General features: G+C 36.0%; 1 protein-coding gene across 7 annotated transcripts in view; it reads left to right on the top strand.

Moving 5' to 3' along the window:
• Positions 1-18,890, top strand: part of SNX13 (sorting nexin 13) — an 84,199-nt gene extending 65,309 nt beyond the window's left edge. For 3 of the 7 annotated variants that reach the window (XM_065051238.1, XM_021299041.2, XM_065051233.1), the window contains exons 18-26: positions 1,902-2,074; positions 4,692-4,799; positions 5,713-5,823; positions 7,119-7,280; positions 8,511-8,582; positions 11,704-11,849; positions 13,556-13,624; positions 14,738-14,850; positions 15,321-18,890. In XM_065051238.1, the coding sequence (XP_064907310.1) occupies positions 1,902-2,074; positions 4,692-4,799; positions 5,713-5,823; positions 7,119-7,280; positions 8,511-8,582; positions 11,704-11,849; positions 13,556-13,624; positions 14,738-14,850; positions 15,321-15,568 (1,202 nt within the window). In that variant the 3' untranslated portion in view covers positions 15,569-18,890. Of the gene's footprint in view, positions 1-1,901; positions 2,075-4,691; positions 4,800-5,712; positions 5,824-7,118; positions 7,281-8,510; positions 8,583-11,703; positions 11,850-13,555; positions 13,625-14,720; positions 14,851-15,320 lie in introns of all 7 variants that reach the window. The other 4 variants (XR_010470062.1, XM_065051235.1, XM_065051236.1 and 1 more) reach the window with 4 other exon arrangements.
• The last annotated feature ends 654 nt before the right edge of the window (positions 18,891-19,544 follow it).

Genomic DNA, 19,544 nt, shown 5'->3' with positions numbered 1-19,544 from the left:
AGTCCTTAGAGAAGGGGGAAAATAATTTAAAAGCTAAGAATCACAATTTAGCTTCTTAATTAAAATGGCATTTGATACTTTTTTCCTGAATAAAACTCGGAAGCATCATTGTTTTGATCTAAGAAAAAAGGTAAAATGAGAACCACACAAATTATGTTCAATTCATAATCTTGATGGCAGTGTGCATTGATAACTATGAGCTGGGCTCTGTGAGTCCTTAATACTCCAGTTGAACCCTGGTTATGTACCCTGGATATGTACCAGATCATGCTGTAATACAAGGTTAAACTGTCAATCTTAGTGCTCTTCACCTTGTGTTTGAACAAGTAATATGAGTCCCTGCTCTCTGGATGCTACAGGCAGTAGATGCATCTTGCATCTGTCCACAGGTTCCTTTCCTCTGCTGATGGTTACCCTTTACTGTGCTTGAGGGGTATAAACAAGGTCTGCTCCATCATCTCTGAGGATTCACCTTGTCTCATGTTTCAAAACAAACACTGTTTAAACGGCTGTAACATAAGCGATGGCAGGGACAACTTCTTTCTTTTCCTGCCACTCCTGCCCTGAAGTGGTTGGTTCTCCTAAAGGTGCAGCTGAGCAGCGCCCCTGAGATGTGGTCTGGTGGCTGCACAGCAAGGTGGTCAATGGGAGTTCCGAGAACTGGGCTTGCTCCCTGTCTTTGGGACTCGGCTTTGCCAGCTCCATTCTTTGGGCAGTCTTTTAGCAACATCCTGGCTGCCTGATTTTTCTCTTGGGCTTCAGCACTTAACATTCTTCTTATAGAGGACAGGTGGCAAAGAAGTTCTGTGCCCACTGTGCACCTTGCTAGGGAATAATTCTTACGTTGTCAGTAGCTCCCCCCTGTTCTAGAGGCTCCGCTCCCTGGCTGCTCAGACTTTGGCGTTATACTTGAGAGAAATCAAAGCTGGAAGCACAACAGAGGTTGTAGCTGATGATTTGTCAGTAAAAATATATTTTATGGAGCATGGGTGCATTGAAAATTTCACAGAACTTGATTAAAAATCAGTTTAATCTAGCCACTGGAAAATTGCTGCTACCGGGTATTGGCTCAATATGTTGAGATACACTCTTTAAATTGGTAACATGTTGTGCAGTGTAAACAATATTGGTTCTGGGTTATTCTGTAGATGAAATGAAAGTTTTTGAAACAAACTCTATACTGGGAGAATTCCGTGGTGGACAAATGTCCAGGAGAAATTAAATATTCAGTGGAGAACAAAAAGATGTTTACTTCTGTTTAAGATGGATGTCTTCTTTCCATAAAATGTGTGTGTGCACATACAAAGTACATTATATAAATGTAATGCACATGCAGAATGCATATGTGTGTATATATAGTTATATATAAATAGTGTGGGGGGTGTTTTTTATCTTACAGTTAATAACAAACAGCTCGTGTTGATAACAAAACCAAATGCTTACAGCCTGCTCGCACTGTCTTGTATTTACAGATTTTTTTGATGGAACAATTTTTTCAATATTATTAGTGCACTATTCAACATTATTACTGACTGTAATTTCTTCTGATTTTACAGCTTTCACCTCTATCTTGAGTTTTTTGGGTTAAAATTATTTTTTAAAAGCTCTATTCACTCTTCTTATAAGTTGAAATCTTTTGCTATGCTTTGTGTTTTGCATGTCAGTGGAACTTGTCCAACTTTAAGGCTGCTTAATCTCTCTATTTAAGTTGATGTAATAAGTTTCTGAAGGTTATCACTTACGCAGGGTTTTGGATAAAGGGATGGCTTATTTTTCTGCTTGCATGTCCATTTTTGTCTCTCAAGTCTGTCATTCCAGACATTTCTTCACTTCACGTTTGTGTCCTTCCGTCTTCCTTTTTTCTGTTTGTTCCTTTTTTGTTTTTGTTTTTAAACTACTAGTCTATGCTGACTATGACCCATATGCTGTGGCAGGAGTGTGTAATGACCATGGCAAGACATACGCGCTGTACGCTATCACAGTCCATCGGCGAAATCCAAACGGCGAAGAGACGTGGAAGACATATCGACGCTACAGTGATTTCCATGACTTTCACATGAGGATCACTGAGCAGGTAATTAATCTCAGAAATCTTTCACGGTTTCTTTGGAAGGTGCTTTTTCTGTGTGGTGGTATGGCATTGAGTATTGGCTTTCTCAAAGTGCCTTAAGATGTGGAGTTACAGCACTACGCTGTTTTCCATTGAAGTGTACTTTTTGTACTGTTTGTATCATACATTATTTGTACTGAGCAGTTAACAGGTGCTTGTGTATATAGTTCAGTACCTCATGGCTATATATAGTTGCTCTAACAAATAGAAATGGAACTTAGAAAGCTTTTCCCCCAACCCCATTTGCTTAATTTTACTTTAAAATGTTTGTATGGAAGTGCTACTGGTCTCAAGCAGTGGTGTGTTTTATTTGTTATATTTGTCACAGAGATTAAGAAATAAAAACTGAGCTTGGAAAATAAGTATTTAGGTTTTAAGTGAAACGTTAAGGAGTGCTGGGGTCTCAAAAAGGACAGCTGTTGGCAGTTCAGTGTGTGGCTATACAGTCTGCCTTTTATTGCTGTACTTGTATTTTCAGACTCTTAAGCCTCCTAAGATGAAAGAAGAATAAACAGAGACTTGTAATTCAGCAGCTGGTACAACGTAGAACCTGCTGACATGAAAAAGTGTTGAAAATGCAGTACTTTTAAAAGAGGAAGGTGAAATGCTTTTAAACCAAGCTTTTGGAGAAGTCAGATTTGACTGCATGTAACCTTTGAACTAGTCAGAAGTGTATCCCTTGGATTGTTATTAATAGAGAGGCACAGAGAACAAATTCTGTGCAGGTAGGTTAGCACAGTCATAACAGTAGTAAAATCGAAGGAGGATTTATTAAAACTAGGCAAAGATTGTGTTGAATATTTGTATTAATTATAAGCAGAGCCTGACTTTTCTTTTAATTTCTGATTATCTTAGTGTGCTGTCGGTAAATTTGAAATAGGACTTTTTGCATTGGTTTTCTTTTTTTTTTTTTTTTTTTTTTTTAATCATTTCACTGTTTTGAAGAATTTGTGACCTGAAACAGGTACGGCTTCGTGGATCTTATAGTGGAGTTAATGTTCTGCTGGTATGGGGCAGTCATTTAAAACTGACCTGCCAGTAAATGACTAGAAAAAAGTGGCAGAAGCAAAAATTTTCAAAGTTTAAAGCTCAGAAATTTCTTGTTATTGTAATATGATGACTCTGGATTTACAGAAAATAGAAATGTTATTCTAGAACACTAAGATTGCAAAAGGTGAAGAGATTCCCGTGATTTACTGTAGCATTTCAGAAACTCCCAACAACTTTGTTTTGTTTCAACAAGAAAATGGGCATCTCTGCTGGGTTTAGGGGCACAGGAATGTCACCGATACACTGAACACCCTTCTGGTGTGCTTGTCTGAGACATTTTTGTTGACATGCTGAGGGTGAAGGTTAGAATCTTTTATGTAAAATTAATAGGAAGGGCAGAGATTGTTTGTGTTTTTTTCAGATGAAATAGATACTTGATTCAAAATGGAATTGAAGTTAGTTGTCTATAGTATCTGTATGAGCTTTTTTCCTTCAAGTACTGAATAGATTCATACCAGTTTCTTTAGTCAGTAATGTAAGAAATATAATTTGAAGTAGATACTATATTTAAAATAGAGGCTGTGACCTTTTTGTAAGGGAATGGGATTCGTGAATTTGGAAGTAGTTATTCTTTGGTGTTTCTACAGGCCATAGATGTCATATGAGCTTTGTGACTTTCCCAAGTTCAATGATGTCTTTGCAAAAAGGCACTTTGCAGGGACTGAATGGAATCAATCTCTCACTAAATCTGTAGTTTTGTGGTCTTTGCTAGAGAAAAAAAGGACACAACCTTTTTCCAGGTTGTTTCATAGATCCTAGATACTATACTTCTCTCTCTTTATCACCTTAACAGTATTATTTATTATTTACAGGAAGTCTGGATTCTGTATGTGGATAATCCTGATTCTTTGAGTTTTATTCTTGTCACTTCTTAATTTTTTGCGCATTGTAGCAAAAATTTTCAACCTTCTTAAGTGTTAGGGCCTCTTTTTTCCCTCCTACTTCCGTGGAACACCCTTTCTTTCTGTAAAACTGGGACAGCAAAAGACATGTCAGCCAGTGCCAATCACTGTCATTACCTGGAGAAGAGGCACAGGTGATGGCCTGTCAAGCATGGTGTGATAACCTATGTGTAAACTGGGAGCTGCTGTCCGCTATAGAGATAAAAGATTAATCATTACCTTAGTAGGTTTGATCAGGAGAGGAAAGGGAAGATGTTTTAGAAAGATTTGCAAGTTCTCTTGATGTAGTCTCATAATCTTTCTAACTTCTGCTCAAATAGTAATGATAAATATTGAGTTTTTGCACACTACACTAATCTGTATTTCGAAAGTGAGTATCGTGTGTGTGTTCAGGAATTAAATTTTACCTTTGGCAGTTGCCTGAGAATTTTCGTGCATTTGTTCTTGATGATCTATCTTTTATTTTCATTTCTCCAAGGAATCTGAGTTCTGGGCTTGAGGGAGAAAGTATTTTTCAGGTGTTACATGGTAGATAAGAATAGGTGAATATAATGACCCCTGTCATTTCTGAGATTATGTTGTGATTTGAAACTCTTAAAAGAACAAAAAATCTTCTCCTTTTTTTCTAGTTTGAAAACCTTGCAAATATACTGAAACTTCCTGGCAAAAAGACATTTAACAATATGGACAGAGAATTTTTGGAAAAGAGGAAGAAAGATTTAAATGCATATTTGCAGGTAAGCCATTATGTTTTTGTGGTTGTGTTCTTGGTTGTAATTCTTTTTACTGAGGCAGATAAAAAGCAGTTGTGCTGTAGGTGGTACACAATCCTAAATATTATACTGTAAGAACTTCATGTTATCTTATAAGTTTGCCTTTTTTTGCTGCTTTGGTTTATTCTCAATGAGTTCTGTCCCAACTCTGAGCTGGTGATGTTCCAGTTGTGTTGGTTTGGAGCTCTATGCCATTAACTCATTCTTACATTACACTTGTGTTTGTGGTTATTTTCCCTTGTGCCGTTGCATAAGGATGGACGTGGCACCCATTCTGGCCGTGCAGCAAACCACACAGCTTCTCCCTTCAGATATGGCCTGTATCAGCCCAACTAAATGAAGCTGTCTTTTTCATAGCAATTTTCTGCTCATTTAACACTAAAGTCTGTCAACCAACACAATGTGCATGTTAACAATAAACAGTGAAAATGAATAAGAAATTGTGAAATCTGATTGTGCTGTTTGGAATTCTAATAAATTTTTTCTTTGTGTGCCCTATTTTTAATAGCAACATTTTTTTCAGTCATTTTCATATTTTAATTTGTGTGGCATATGCGCCCCAATCGTAATAGAAATATTTTTTCAGTCACAGCTATTTTTTTCTTGGAGTGTTAGAAGCAGTTTGAGTGGTGAGAAGGGTGTGTATTTTTCTGTGAGGTGCTATAATTAACATACTAGTCAATTATGGGAATTATCAAGAAGCACCTTCTTTTCATCTTGAGAATAGTGTAATGTTATAAAATTCAGAGAATAAATGGAAAAATACATTGCAAGATGTAGTGTCTTTGATTATGCATGCTAAACTTTTAGTAGGCTGACTGCTATGGCCTTTTTTGTTATTTATTAAAAAGTGGCTTTTAAAAATGATTTTCCTCAGCTCTTGTTAAATCCTGAAATGATGAAAGCTTCTCCAGCTTTAGCCCATTACGTGTATGACTTCCTGGAGAATAAAGCCTACAGCAAAGGGAAGGGGGATTTTGCACGGAAGGTAAGAATGTTTTGCACTGTCAAGGAAACTTAAGAACATTCATTAGTGCAATGATTGCATTAAACAGAGATGTTAAACTGATATTAAACAGCTATATGACACTTTGAAAACAACTTGTGAGTGACTTGCTTTAATACTTTGTGAGTGACAAAGTATCTGAGGACATATGGAACCAAAAATCTACTGGTTTTATACCAGGTAAACTTACTCATATGACACAGAAATAGAATTTTGAAATCAGACAGTGTATTGCACCAAGACTACTTTAAAATATGTTCATTGCAAATTACTTTCTGTCGGACACCCGTGATTTTTTTTCTGTAGTCTCATTCCCTCTAGTTTCTTTTTTCAGTTCTTTTCTCTGTATTTGCTGCTGTTACCATGCTCTCCACTCTTCAGCCGAAAAGATGAAATGCATTTCCCTTCAAAAGCAGCTGTGATGTATTTAGCTGTTTTAACTAACAGCAGAGCCATTGGTCAAATATGGAGCCCTGAGCTGTGTACCCTTTTTGTTAAGCCGCCAGAACTCTCTTCAGACAAGTGATTCTTTGTTTAGTTGACCAGTTTGTGTGGGCATCTGCTTGCAAAAATAGCTATTTCTAAACTTCTAGTGATTTTGATATAAAAAGCATCTGCAACTGTATTGTCACTTCAAGTTGTTGATCTACCTGTATACCTTAAATATTTAATAATGAAACAGTTAAATATCAAGGTTTATGTAATGACTAAGATTTCTAGCTTATGTTCTTCATAAACTTAACTTTTAAAGGTCATCACACTAGTATTTTTGACTCTGTTTGGACTGAATTTAGAGTACATACTGCAAGAAAAATTGTAACAGTTTCTATGGAACTACTTTATATTTTTTTAATTATACTTGCCATGATATTAAAACATACTACTGCAGTGGTACTTAAGAGGCATGTTTCGAAGATGAAGAGTTGAAAGCAGATGTGAAGCATCTGGAAGCAGGAAGCTTAGAAGGGAGACATGGTATTGAATGGAGAAGAGAAGGAAAAGGAATTCAAGCTAAGAAAAACTGAGGTGTGGGAAATGGAAATGATTTAGGAAAAAGATCTCTTGAAAGTTGAAGATAGCTACAGTAGGGCTGTAGGGAGCAAGAAATATAAATCGAAGTGAAGCTAAAACTTTATTCTGCATTTTGTAATGAAGTTAAGCAATTTGAGTTGTTCTTTATGTTATTGTTCTCTGGAACAGTATGATACTTCTCATAGTGTATTAATGTACTAGTGTCCTCAAATTATACAATTCTGGTTAAACATCTTCCTCTTCAGATGGACACATTTGTAAACCCACTGCGTAACTCTATGAGAAATGTATCAAATGCAGTCAAGTCTCTCCCTGACAGCCTGGCAGAGGGAATGACTAAAATGTCAGACAACATGGGTAAAATGTCAGAGAGATTGGGACAAGACATAAAGCAATCATTTTTCAAGGTAAGAATATATTTGGTAGTTAAAACATAGTAGGAAATTAATAGGAGGTTAGCTATCAACTCGCTTAAACTTATGTTGTATACTATAATGAAGAGTCAAGTAATTAGACAGGAGAGCAATCTGGTTTATGCTTACACCCTTTTTTAAAAAAGATTCAGCTGTCGTTATATTATGAACATGAAGTTTTTTTGCTATTAAGTAACACATTTTAAGATGACATCTGCAGACTGTTACAGTGGTCCTTCCCTTAATTCAGTGCAGCCACTGAGAAGAATATGAGAGTCACTGATTTTCTTTTTAACCAACCGTTCTCACAAAGTTAGTTTGCTGCATCTACTGCTTTCACTATAAAAAGAAAAAAATATATATTTTGAAATTTAGAATAAAGAGTTATCTTCTTTTCTGCTTATTCTTTGCTGAATTTTTAATTAATTTTTCTTCTGTCTTTCCTGTCATCTTTCCTCATATCTTACATTCGTAAAACATAATACCTTAGAGGTGGGGAGTGGTTGCATGGCAGGCTATCTAGAAGTCCTGTGAAAGTAGTAATCTTCCTAATATGTCCGTCTTAACTTCATTTCCCTTACCCTCCACTTTCTGTGTGTAGCTGTAAGGTCTGTGGTCGGGGATTGTTCTATTTGGTGTGACCACAACACTCACATTTGGCAGATGTAGGACAGCAACTGAGATGAGTTAACCCTTAGACCATGAAATGGAATAATAAACCTGTGGGGTGGGGGAGGGCTTTTTCCTTTTGTTTTTGTTGTTGTTTGGGTTTTTTTATTACTTGTGAGATAAAATGACTGGCTCTAGACTTTCTCATTCCTCGTAATTTCCCTGGTGTGACTAACAATATATTATATCTGCAGTTATATTCACTGGGAAGTCCGTGACTGGGCAGTGCTTAAGATCAAGAAGAAATACCAAAAGAAATATCAGTCCCATATGAATTTCTCGGGTGTTTTTCAGTTGAAACATTAGGCACTTGAGAAAGTATATGTGGATTGTCTTAAAGGTGTTAGTAACTTTGATAGCTATAGGATAATACGTACAGGCTTGGTTTGCTGCAAGATGAAAGGACTGCTGTATACTCATCTGTGGTAGTATGTAGACTTTTGATCATATGTTTGGTTTCCGTTTTCCTAACCAAATTTATTAGGAAAAACAATGTTTTTATTGGCATTCTAAAGTATATTTTCGTTCATAAACATTACCTTTTATTCATTGTAGGTGCCTCCTTTGATCCAGAAAACTTACTCAGATCCTGAACATTGCCGTGTTGCAGCACCAATTGATGATAATGTGAGTCGGACAAATTCAAAGTTGGCTCCTCTAAAACCAAATTGATGTGTTACTTATTTTATGTTAAACTACATATTTATTTTTTTTCTGCTATTATACCAGGCAATTACAAGTTTTTTAGCTTTTTAAGAAGAAACTTAGATGCTTCCTTCTAAAATTCACATTTTATTAGTACTAAAATGGTTTGCACAACAGTGGAATAACTTAGAGTGTCCATGCTACTGCTTCTGTGTTTTCTGGGTGGGGATTTCTTTGGTTTCGTTTTTTTCCTCCTTCCTCCTATTTTTGTCTGTTAAAAGAATGTGCAATGCCAGACTGTTAGCATCATTTCAGTTGGCATTTTGTGGATTCTGATTTCTGATATGACATTTTAGGGGGCATTTGTTTAATGGATCAGAAGTAGTATTTGCTATGTTTTTATGGAAAAAAACCTTCCAAATGTTTTCCTAAATAATAAGCTTCTAGTATGTGGATACCTAAAATATATAAAATAGTAGTATTAGAAACTTGAAAGTGAATATTAAGCTCTTGCTGTTTTCATAAGCTGTGGTATTTTGCTGTTGTTTTGATTGAAATATTGATCATATATGTGAAAACAATTGGGGAAAAAAACTTTTAAGTGGGACAGAAAGGCCATGAGATTACCAGTGATTATGTGCAATTTGTTATGGTCATAAATCTGCACCTGTTCTGCCCTTCACATTTTGGGTTTTTTGGTCACATCAAAGCATTCCAGTTTGTCTTTCTGTGTATAACTGCTATGATGATGTGATGACTTGATAGATGTAGTTTTGCTCAAATAACACAGCCTTTAGTTCTTCTGGAGTCTTTTTCACCATTATTTTTCACTGTATCAGACTGTATTCGTAAGTTTGTAATTACAAATGTGTATCTTTGATAGTCCTAAGGCTTCTGTTTTTCACAGGCAAAACAAAACAATGTCATTGAAGTATATGAGCGCCTTCTCTGCAAATATTTTCATTGATCTTCTGTAAAATGAATAGAAACTACAATTTTTGAAAGCTTCTAAGTTAACACAGCAGCTTTCTGAAAGGTGGATTTCAAATGTTTTAAAACCTTTCAACTCTCAAGCTGCTCTTTTAAGGCACGTTCAGAACTTAGTCATTAAATCAGTCAAAAAATAGGTCAGTCTGAGTAGAATTTTACATTTCCTGTTTCTTAAATGTGGAGAAGCACTGTAAAAGTGAGACATGGATCTGTAAAATCTGCAGTTGAATTATGAATCCACTGTCTGTGTTCCATTTATAGATGTAGTTGTGCAATCCACAGAGCTATGAGATCTTGCTACTTCTTCCAGTGTAGGATTAACAATATAGTGCAAACTACTGCTCTTCCAGGTAGAGCTGTATCAGGTTTAAAATGCAAAACAAAATTCTGAATGTTATGCTTGGAATTTAAAAATCCTAATTAAAACAAGCAAAAAGCCAAAGAGCATTCACTCTTTAAATACATTTTGCTGAGGATATAGTAAAATCTTAATTTTAGCTTGGTATTCTGTAAGGTTTTTAGTAGTAAACACAAAGTTTAAATAATTAATCAGTCAAAATGTCAAATTAATATGCTGTATATGAGATAAATATTTGTGGTGTCTTGTGGAATATGACTTTAACTCCAAATGCTATCTTTTATGCAATAGCATAACAATATGTAGGCTTCTGTTTTGGTATATAAGCAGTTCGTGAGAAACTACAGTTGATTCACAGAATCACAGAATCGACTGGGTTGGAAAAGACCTCAGAGATCATCGAGTCCAACCCTTGGTCCAACTCTAGTCCATTTACTAGATCATGGCACTAAGTGCCATGTCCAATCTCAGTTTAAAAACCTCCAGGGACGGCGAGTCCACCACCTCCCTGGGCAGGCCATTCCAATGCCTGACCACTCTCTCTGTAAAGAATTTCTTTCTAATATCCAGCCTAAATTTCCCCTGGCAGAGTTTAAGCCCATGCCCCCTTGTCCTATTGCTAACTGCCTGGGAGAAGAGACCAATCCCCACCTGGCCATAACTTCCTTTCAGGTAGTTATAGAGAGTGATGAGGTCACCTCTAAGCCTCCTCTTCTCCAGACTAAACAATCCCAGCTCCCTCAGCCTCTCCCCATAGGTCTTATGTTCAAGTCCCTTCACCAGTCGTGTTGCTCTTCTCTGGACCCGCTCCAGCACTTCAATGTCTTTCCTGAACTGAGGGGCCCAGAACTGAACACAATACTCCAGGTGTGGCCTCACCAATGCAGAGTACAGGGGAAGGATCGCTTCCCTTGTCCTGCTGACCACGCTATTTTTGATACAGGACGGGATACCATTGGCCTTCTTGGCCACCTGGGCACATTGATGGCTCATGTTCTGTAAGAGAAACATGAATAACAACTAAGATGAAAATCTAATAATCTCATACGACAGAATTTAGTAAATTCTTGCTCATATTTTAATATTTGAAAAAATGTTGTCAGTTACTACAAGTGTACGCCATCCAAAGTTAGTGAATCCTCTGGTTTAGGATTTCCACAAAAGTTGGGTTTTGTAAGCCAGCATATATAATAACATCTTCTATTAAGTAGTAAAATGATGATGCTTTTCTTAATCTATAAGCATAAAAGCACTTAATAGCCATGCTGGTTGGTACAATATTTAAATAAAGGGCAGTTCATTGCAGCAAAAGGTCATTGTTCTTAGCAGGTTCTGAATTTGGCGTGGTGCATCCATAAGAAAAAGATGCCAAACAGAAGCTCTTTCCAGAGATTTAATATTAGGCATTGGAAAGCACAGCTACCAAAGGAAGAGGTCAGGGATAAGCTCTCTTTAGGACCTATTACTTGTATTAATATTAATTTTGTTCAGCTTTGAAATAACTGTTTCTTTTTGTCTTACTTTAAATCTTCAGTATTTTTGAGCCTAGTTTATCTTTTTATTTTTAATCTTTATTTGCTATCAGTGATGTTACAGAAGATTTAGTGAAGATTTCATATTCCAGTAAAATACAGAACAAAGTATTTCTGACATTGTTGTCCTTATACTGAAGCATTTGGCCTGTGAAGTAGCAGCTAAAACTGTAGCTTTCTTAAATAAAAATTTACTGATTATATTTTTTATTCACTTGATCAGGTGGATGACAATATTCCACTGAGAGTAATGCTCCTCCTTATGGACGAAGTCTTTGATTTAAAGGAAAGAAATCAGTGGTTAAGAAGAAATATAAAAAATCTGCTTCAGCAACTTATTAGAGCAACATATGGTGACACAATTAATAGGTAATGCTTTTCTTAGAGCGATTGTGTGAGACTGTGTAGAATGTGTGTATAAATCCCTTTTGGTATTACTGAATTATTGTGGTGTAGATCTGCATGCACTCCCCTTTGAAGAGGGTCAATAAACCAAGCACAAATGTGGTGTAAAATGGAGATAAACACAGAACATTCCTTAAAGACAAATTCCAGTAACTTTTATGCTAGAGAGCTTCCGAAAGAGCTTTCACATTATCAACAAGAGTTCACGTTTCTGTGAATGTAACTTAATACTGATGGTGTCTGTGCTTTTTGCTCTGTGTTTTACAGTATGCTTTTTGGTTTTAATTATATTTATTGCTTTCTGCACTCTTTCTATTTACACCTCTTTGATGCCACAAATAATATGCTGACACTATCAAATTATTTGAACTGTTCGGAGCTGCTGTGTTAAGATTTTGCTGTCATACTTGAAAAGAAGAGAAAGGACTGGGGGTCTGTTCTGCCACCCATCTTCTCTGTAATTCACATATGCCCTTTTTCATGCAAATGCAAAGCAAATTACTAGTGCTAAATAAGCAGTGTTTCTTGCCTACAGCTTAGAAATCTACTGTTTCCAGGCTTTCCCTTCTAATAATTTGTTTCTGAAAAGTAAATAAAAATGTAGAACAAAAAAAATTCTTGAAACAGGATTAGCACTAAATTGTCACTTTGGATTAGTGCCATGAATCAAAAACTTAATTTCTGGCAGGCGACAAGTAATTTCCTATTACTTCTGAAGAACATTCCTCATTGTATCATTACTTTTTACCCTTCACAAGTAAATTTTTGATGTTTTCATCATCGCTGTTAAACGTATAGACAGTTCTTGTGGTACCAGTAGTGATGTAGCCATGTAATAACAGCAGCTTCCAAAAACGTGCTGCCCTTTTGAACAACTCTGAATCCTTTTTGCTGTTTTCAGACTGTGGTATAACTAGCCAAGTTTGTGCACAGGCTGGTGTTCTCTTTCTGCAGAGATGTGTGCAGAACTGTTCTGCATTTGGAGCTATTCAGATGCTCACAGCTTCCTCTGGTTCAGCAGTCAGACCATCAGTCATTCCTAGCACGTTCTTGGGGTTTAAAGGCATTCTGCAGCAAAATTGTGTTTTTCTGTTTCTTAGAAAACTAAATTCAAGTCATGTTTATGGAAATAACTGGGATTATGGCGATACACAGATGTGTATATTGTTTCTGTAAACATGCTATATTTGGCTATTGAGTTGTGTGTATGTTGATGAATGAAGGTCAAAGTTTATGACCAGTCTGTATCTCCTGTTAAAGATTATGAAGTGCATACATAAGTATGGTAATTTGAGATTTTAAGTAGGTTCTTTGCTTATAGAAGCAGAACTTGAAGAGTGCTCCATGAAGAGGAGTGCTCTACGAGCAGAACATTTCTCTGAATTGAGTTGCAACGTCAGTTTTCCAGACTGCTTAGTCATATAGTACATCTACTTAAAAAGTAGAAACAAAAAAAAAGCTATAATCACTTTAGCTTTAAGAGTGATCAGTGAGCTTAGACTTTTATCTTGACAATCAGTGTTTGCCTTATGATTGTGAAGTTTTGTATAACCTACTTATGGAGTTGGAGAAAGGTGAACTTATTTTGCCCTGGAGTTCTCTTTAAAATGCCATACTTACTTGTGCTCTGTTTTAAAAATTAAATGAGAGACTTGTTGCTTTGATTTTAGAAAAATAGTTGATCATGTTGATTGGATGACATCTCCTGAGCAAGTAGCAGATGCGGTGAAACGCTTCAGGTATGTCTTTTATCATAGATGATAAACATGAAGTACTTGCCAATCCATGTCTAATATCCGTGGATCCTTCCTATTCCTTTTATCTGAGGAAATTATTATTACAGAATTCTAGTTGGAGCATACACTGCTTTTTATGTGTGTAAAGTCAGAGAGAACAATGTCACATGAAGAATATTTTTGAGTTTTCTCCTCTTCCTTAGAAAGTTCTTTGCTAACCAGTCTAAAAGAGCTAGAGTATGGGTATACTTATGAATTTTGTCGTATTACTGGATGAAGTGTCTTGTTTACCTTGCTGAAGGCATGTGCCTGCCTTCTCTTGAAAGATAAACAGTTATTATGGAAAAAAAACCCACGGCTCTAAGCTAATGTTTTGCATGTGGGCAGATACAATAGAACTGAAGTCTGAGTTTGAATGTATCAAATGCTCTGTCATTCTGTTTCCTAAAAGCCACTCCTGCCCTTGCCTTTTTTTTTTTTTTTTGATGGGGTAAAAGAGATAAATAAAGTAGCCTATTAGCCAAAGGGTCATGCTTCAAAGATATTCTGTTATTCTTTAATAAAACCAAGAAAGAATGTACGCTTCTTACTCAGAAACAGAACGTCATTCACTGAGGCTAAATACCTTTTCAGACAAAGGCATGTCTTACGCCATGGGTTTTATACTACACTGGAACTACTTCATCTCAGCTTTAGCTTGTTGATAAGTTAACTGCTGTCAGAGATCTAAAGAAACATTTAATAGACTTGAGCCTGGAGTCTCTCAGTGGCAATAGAGGCTGATTGGTAAAGGCAAATATTAGATACATTTTATGTAACGACCATGTGGTGTTTGAATGTTTTTGGTGTGTAATATTTTCTTAAATTTTTCTTAAAATTTTCTTTCATGTGATCCCTGTACCAAAAAAGTATATGGTAACTATTAATAGGTTGAGTGTATTGTACTTCTTGCTTTTGATTTCTTTTTAATCTTTTCTGTTTTCTAATGTTTGAAGTGTGTGTTAGGTTGTGTGTAAATTACTTTCTTGCATTTTATGAATTAGCTTTGAGGGGTTAAAAAGAGCCTTTCACTTGATAAAATTTTAATGTATTTTGACAGATTTGCTTTTGTTACAGAGATGCTTTTTGGCCCAACGGCATTTTAGCAGAAACTGTTCCACGAAGGGACAAAGCTATTAGAATGAGAACAAGAGTGGCAGGAAAGACCAAATTACTGGAGGTAATGCCAGGTAAGTGATTCGGGGGTTGAAGCCTAATAATTGTTACCATACGTTGTTACTGGAATTAATGTCAGTATTCTTGTTGATTGCTGAAAAGAAATCTTGAGATACAAATTGTATTTAAATAAAAAGGTTTTTAATTATTAAAGCACTCAACATTTTCTCAGGTACTGTGACTTTGCAACTGTAATTCTCTTAGAACCACCCTGGTATCTAGTTTCACTAGAGGACTGAAGTTTTTTGCAGCATGGTTTCATGTAAAATAACATGGTTGCACATATATAGTGTAAAAGTGAAGTAATTTTCAGAAATCCTTTCTGCTGTAAGAGAACTTTTAGCTTAGTCATGTTTTGTATAACAGAGGCACTGTTACTTCAAATTCCAAGCTGCATAATTTGAAAGACTTAATATTCAGTTTATGTTCGTTAACATAGAAGCAGAATTTAGCTTAAGCTTCTGTGTAACTTTCATTTTTGTAGATGAACTGAAGCACATCATAGGTGCTGAGACAACACGGAAAGGCATTCTTCGGGTCTTCGAAATGTTCCAGCACACTCAACTCAATAAGAGAATGGTGTACGTGTTTCTGGAGAGATTCCTAGAAACCTTATTTCCACAAAATAAGTTCCATGAGCTCTTCAACAAACTGCATTCACGGTCAAAGCAGATGCAGAGGTATAAGCAGAGACTACATTGTACTCAAGCGCCTTCCTTGCAGAAAAGGTGACACTTCAAACCTATTAAGCTGGTGTATGTTTGTCCAGGACTAATTACTTGGGCAGATTCTCTGGGGCTTCAAACTCACATGCTGTTATTTCTGCACCAGTCTTCTAGTGTCACATATTAGATTATTAATGCATCTGTAAGACCTGTGGATCTTCTCATCTTCACTTGTAATTCAACCACTACCAGAAGGGTTTGTGTGTCTTAAATGATTTGGTGCGTCTTCATGCAACTTTGAGAAGAATACTGGCCCAATGTACAAGAATGCTGATTCCTTCCGTTCCTGAGTCGATGTTTTGCCAGCAATGAAAAGTGCCAGACTGTTCAAGTAAAGCACAACTGCGGTGATACAATGGAAGAAAAGGATGTTTTGGCACTGGGAGATAGTGCAATGTGTGAGAATCAGGTGGAACTGGTTCTGTGTTACGACTGTTGAGGCTCTGTAGGGCTCTTTTAACATTCCTGTAAAGGCTGAGCTGACAGGAAAAGCAGCCTCTAGAGTAGCAGGTTCATAGGAGAGGGGAATAATAGTTACAGCCCCATAAAAAAGTACATTTAGTAAAGAAAAGTTGAGGTAATGTGGCTTTTATGCCACATTTACTTCACCTTTCATGTTTTGAAAAATAGACTAACATTAGATCTAATGGGAGTTTCAATAAAGGCAGATGTGCAGTAGAAATAAACCCTTTATTCTGATTATTTTGTAGCTTTAAGAGGCATATTCTGCTCTTATGGCACCTGGCATACATTTTGCATGTAACCTCAGTGGAGAAGGGGTGTGATATTTATGTTTACTTGGCGTATTTGACCATATGTCAAGTTGATTGTTGAAGGAAGGGGGTACATGTTTCAGAGAGGATAGACATTGTATTAGAAGATGAGGAAATTGCACTAAGACACAGTTTACATGCAACTCCCCACTAAAATTTGAAACTTTTTCTGGGTGTAGAAGACTATGTCCTACTTAATTGAAAGATTCCTTCCTTCTTAGTGTGTAAGCCTCATATGGAAAAATATTAGAATTAGTTGGTTCCTCACAGGTAAAAGATTTCATCAGTCATATGCAAACACTTGGAAATTCCTGAACGCATCTCATTGTATATATGAAAATAAAAAGGAGATAAAACGACAATATTTTTTTATATAATTTTTTTATTTTTTGCATAGTGTAAAATTTTAATAGAAGTTTGACATCAAGGCCCCACATCCATCTGGTTAGTTTCATTGAAGAATTTCTGTCCAATTAAAAATAAAGTAACAACTGAGTCATCCTTTTTGGCCACAGCATATCTCAGTTTGTGTTTTCCTTTTCCTAGTTCCCTACTGTTTGAGCACCGCTGTCTGGGTGAATAGAAAGTTAATCCTATAGAGTCCGTTTTTTTCTGAATGCTAGACACAGGGTAAGATACAGCTATTGATCAAGGACCCTTACAGTAATCTGTGTCTAAATGGGAACAAATGATCCTTTAATGTGAGGGAGGAACATAGACCTTTTATGAAAGCGTTCTAAGAGAAGATAGAAGGCTCTCGAAGGACCTAGTTAAATTGACTGAAGCCTCTATATAGATCATTTTTTCTCATGGACTCTATTAATGCAATGTAGCCTTTTATTATACTACTTATGATGATCATATTGTACTGTTAACATTCTCATACAGTATGCATGGGCTCAAGTGCACTTGTTTGGTTTTTTTTTCTCTATATTGCAGAAATAAATACTGTAATTGAAATCCTTTTCTTTCATAATCCCTAGGAAGACAAGTTGGTAAATATGTAAGAACCCTTCGCCCTTCCTCTCTGCAGATTCTGTAGAAGTGTGATGATGAAATGCTGTTGAATTTAACAAAATTCTTGAGTTCTGTGTGAAGTAAACAACATAGCCAGCTCCTCTTGTTTACATGCGTGTATCTTCCTCCGATGTCAGGGTGCTCCAGCGTACCTGACATCTGACTAATGAAAGATCGTTCAGCACTTGTTCATGGCGATATAGTAAATATATCATAGATCCTTACCCAATCTAATTTATGTCTTTTAAATCACTGAATTTGTTATGCAGTATGAAAGTGGAAGTTCAAATACTGTTTTGTCACATCTGTGGAACCTTTTATTTATCTGTAGGTACCATGAAAAATTTCAAGGGAATAGTGATCATGTGCAGATTTGGGAATTTTTTTTTTAATTATCTGGTACATTTATTTACAAAAATAAAATAATATCTCTAGGAATGTGAACTGAACATAATATGCCATCTTTATTAGTCGTTTTACTTAATGAATTTATTACATATATATACCTATACACACATTTATATACATGTGTGTGCATATGTATATATGTATTGAAGTTTTGCCTTCTGTATTTAATTACAGAATGTGGCTTCATAATTCAGTGGTGCCTGTTGGCTGGCAAGAATCATCAGAAATGAATACTTTGTGTTAAAAAGAGTTTGTATGTATCTTTATTTAAATGGTTTTCCTGTTGACGATTTAAAATACCTGCCCAGTCAACCCATGCAGCCTATTATTGTAGAAATTCTCCACAACTGAATGTTAATCTACAGCACTTAAGTGTCTGGGTGTATCTTCTGGCCTTTGGGTGCTGTGACTGGCCACTGAAAATTGCGCCATTGTCAACAAATGCACTTGTTTTAGCCTTAATTATTTTTAAGAGAAAACGAGCAATTGAATTTTTCATTTGGTTCATCCTCAAGCTTGTGCTGCTGGTGTTTGCTAGACCTAAAGAGTAACTTTTAAGTGCTACCAGAATGTGTACCAAAATAAAAACACGTGGATTCCACAATCTAAATTTTAATTTTGTGCAATATTTTCATTTAATGCATGTGTATTTGAATAACTGAAAATAAATGAATTTTTAATGTTTCGAAGTCTAGGTTAAAAACGTCTTCTCAGCTGAACAATTTTGCATTCTGTTGTGTTAGTTTTTTTAAGGACTTGTTTTAAAAGTCTTATTTGTTACTCCTTTGTTAATTCCCTTGTTCTCAATGTTCCTTGCTCATCTGAGCAAAGCTCATGCATTTCAAGGGAAAAATGTGAAGAGCACATCTCATGAATTTAGCTGTTATAAATTACTTGTGCATATCATTGTACAGTAAGTGTCAGCTGTGTGCCTAATTGTTCTCTTGATGCTTTTACCCTCCCTTCCCCCACCTCTCGTTTCTGTAACAAAAGAATGAACATGAAACAGGCTGCCATGGTCACTTCTACTGAATGGCAGAGGACTCTGAATTTATTTTTTTTGGAGTTTGCATTTATGTTCTGTCCAATAGACAGCTAAAAAGTTACACTAATAAAGTATTAACAGGTTTATTATGAGTCTCTGTTTACTTTTAAAATAACTTTTCTCACTAGCAGGTACCAGTGTTCCTCAAGTCTGGAAAAATGGCTAAAGTATTGCTGTTAAGTGCTGCTTAAATAAAACAATCATTCCTTGATTTTTTTTTTTTTCTTAAAACAGTTTATAAACAGGTTTTGCTTTTAACAAATTAATACCTACAATCATTTTCAAGCCGTATTTGCAGGTAGTCCTGTATTTTAAAAGGACATGTGCAAAAATAGTGGAGTTGCATGGGATAGGAGGTTTTTTTACTCTTTGGCTTTTTCCCCCTGGGTTTGTTTTTGCAGCAGCTGGATCTACCATGGGAGCACAATTGTTACCCTTGATGTATTTATTCCAGCTGTTTCACATTCATCAAAAAGATGTCCTGAGCTGCAGAGTTGTTATAATAGTTCTTTGACCCTAGCATAAAGTGTTTACTATTTTCAATAACTTACATGGTTTTGCTAGAGGATATAGACACATCTCATCCACTAGCTGATTGCAAGTTCTTATTTGTTGAAGCTGTTATCCTAGAATCACTTCAAGGAAAGAAATTAACTCCATTATCAACTTCCCTTAGAAGACTTAAAAATATCTGCTGTTTGCTAAGTGAGGGTAACATGTGTCTGGTGCTTATTTAACTC

This window comes from Columba livia, chromosome 2, assembly GCF_036013475.1.
Source record: "Columba livia isolate bColLiv1 breed racing homer chromosome 2, bColLiv1.pat.W.v2, whole genome shotgun sequence".
NCBI classification, from domain to species: domain Eukaryota; kingdom Metazoa; phylum Chordata; class Aves; order Columbiformes; family Columbidae; genus Columba; species Columba livia.
The sequence above is the reverse complement of the archived record's forward strand: the minus strand, read 5'-3'. Positions and strand labels throughout refer to the sequence as shown.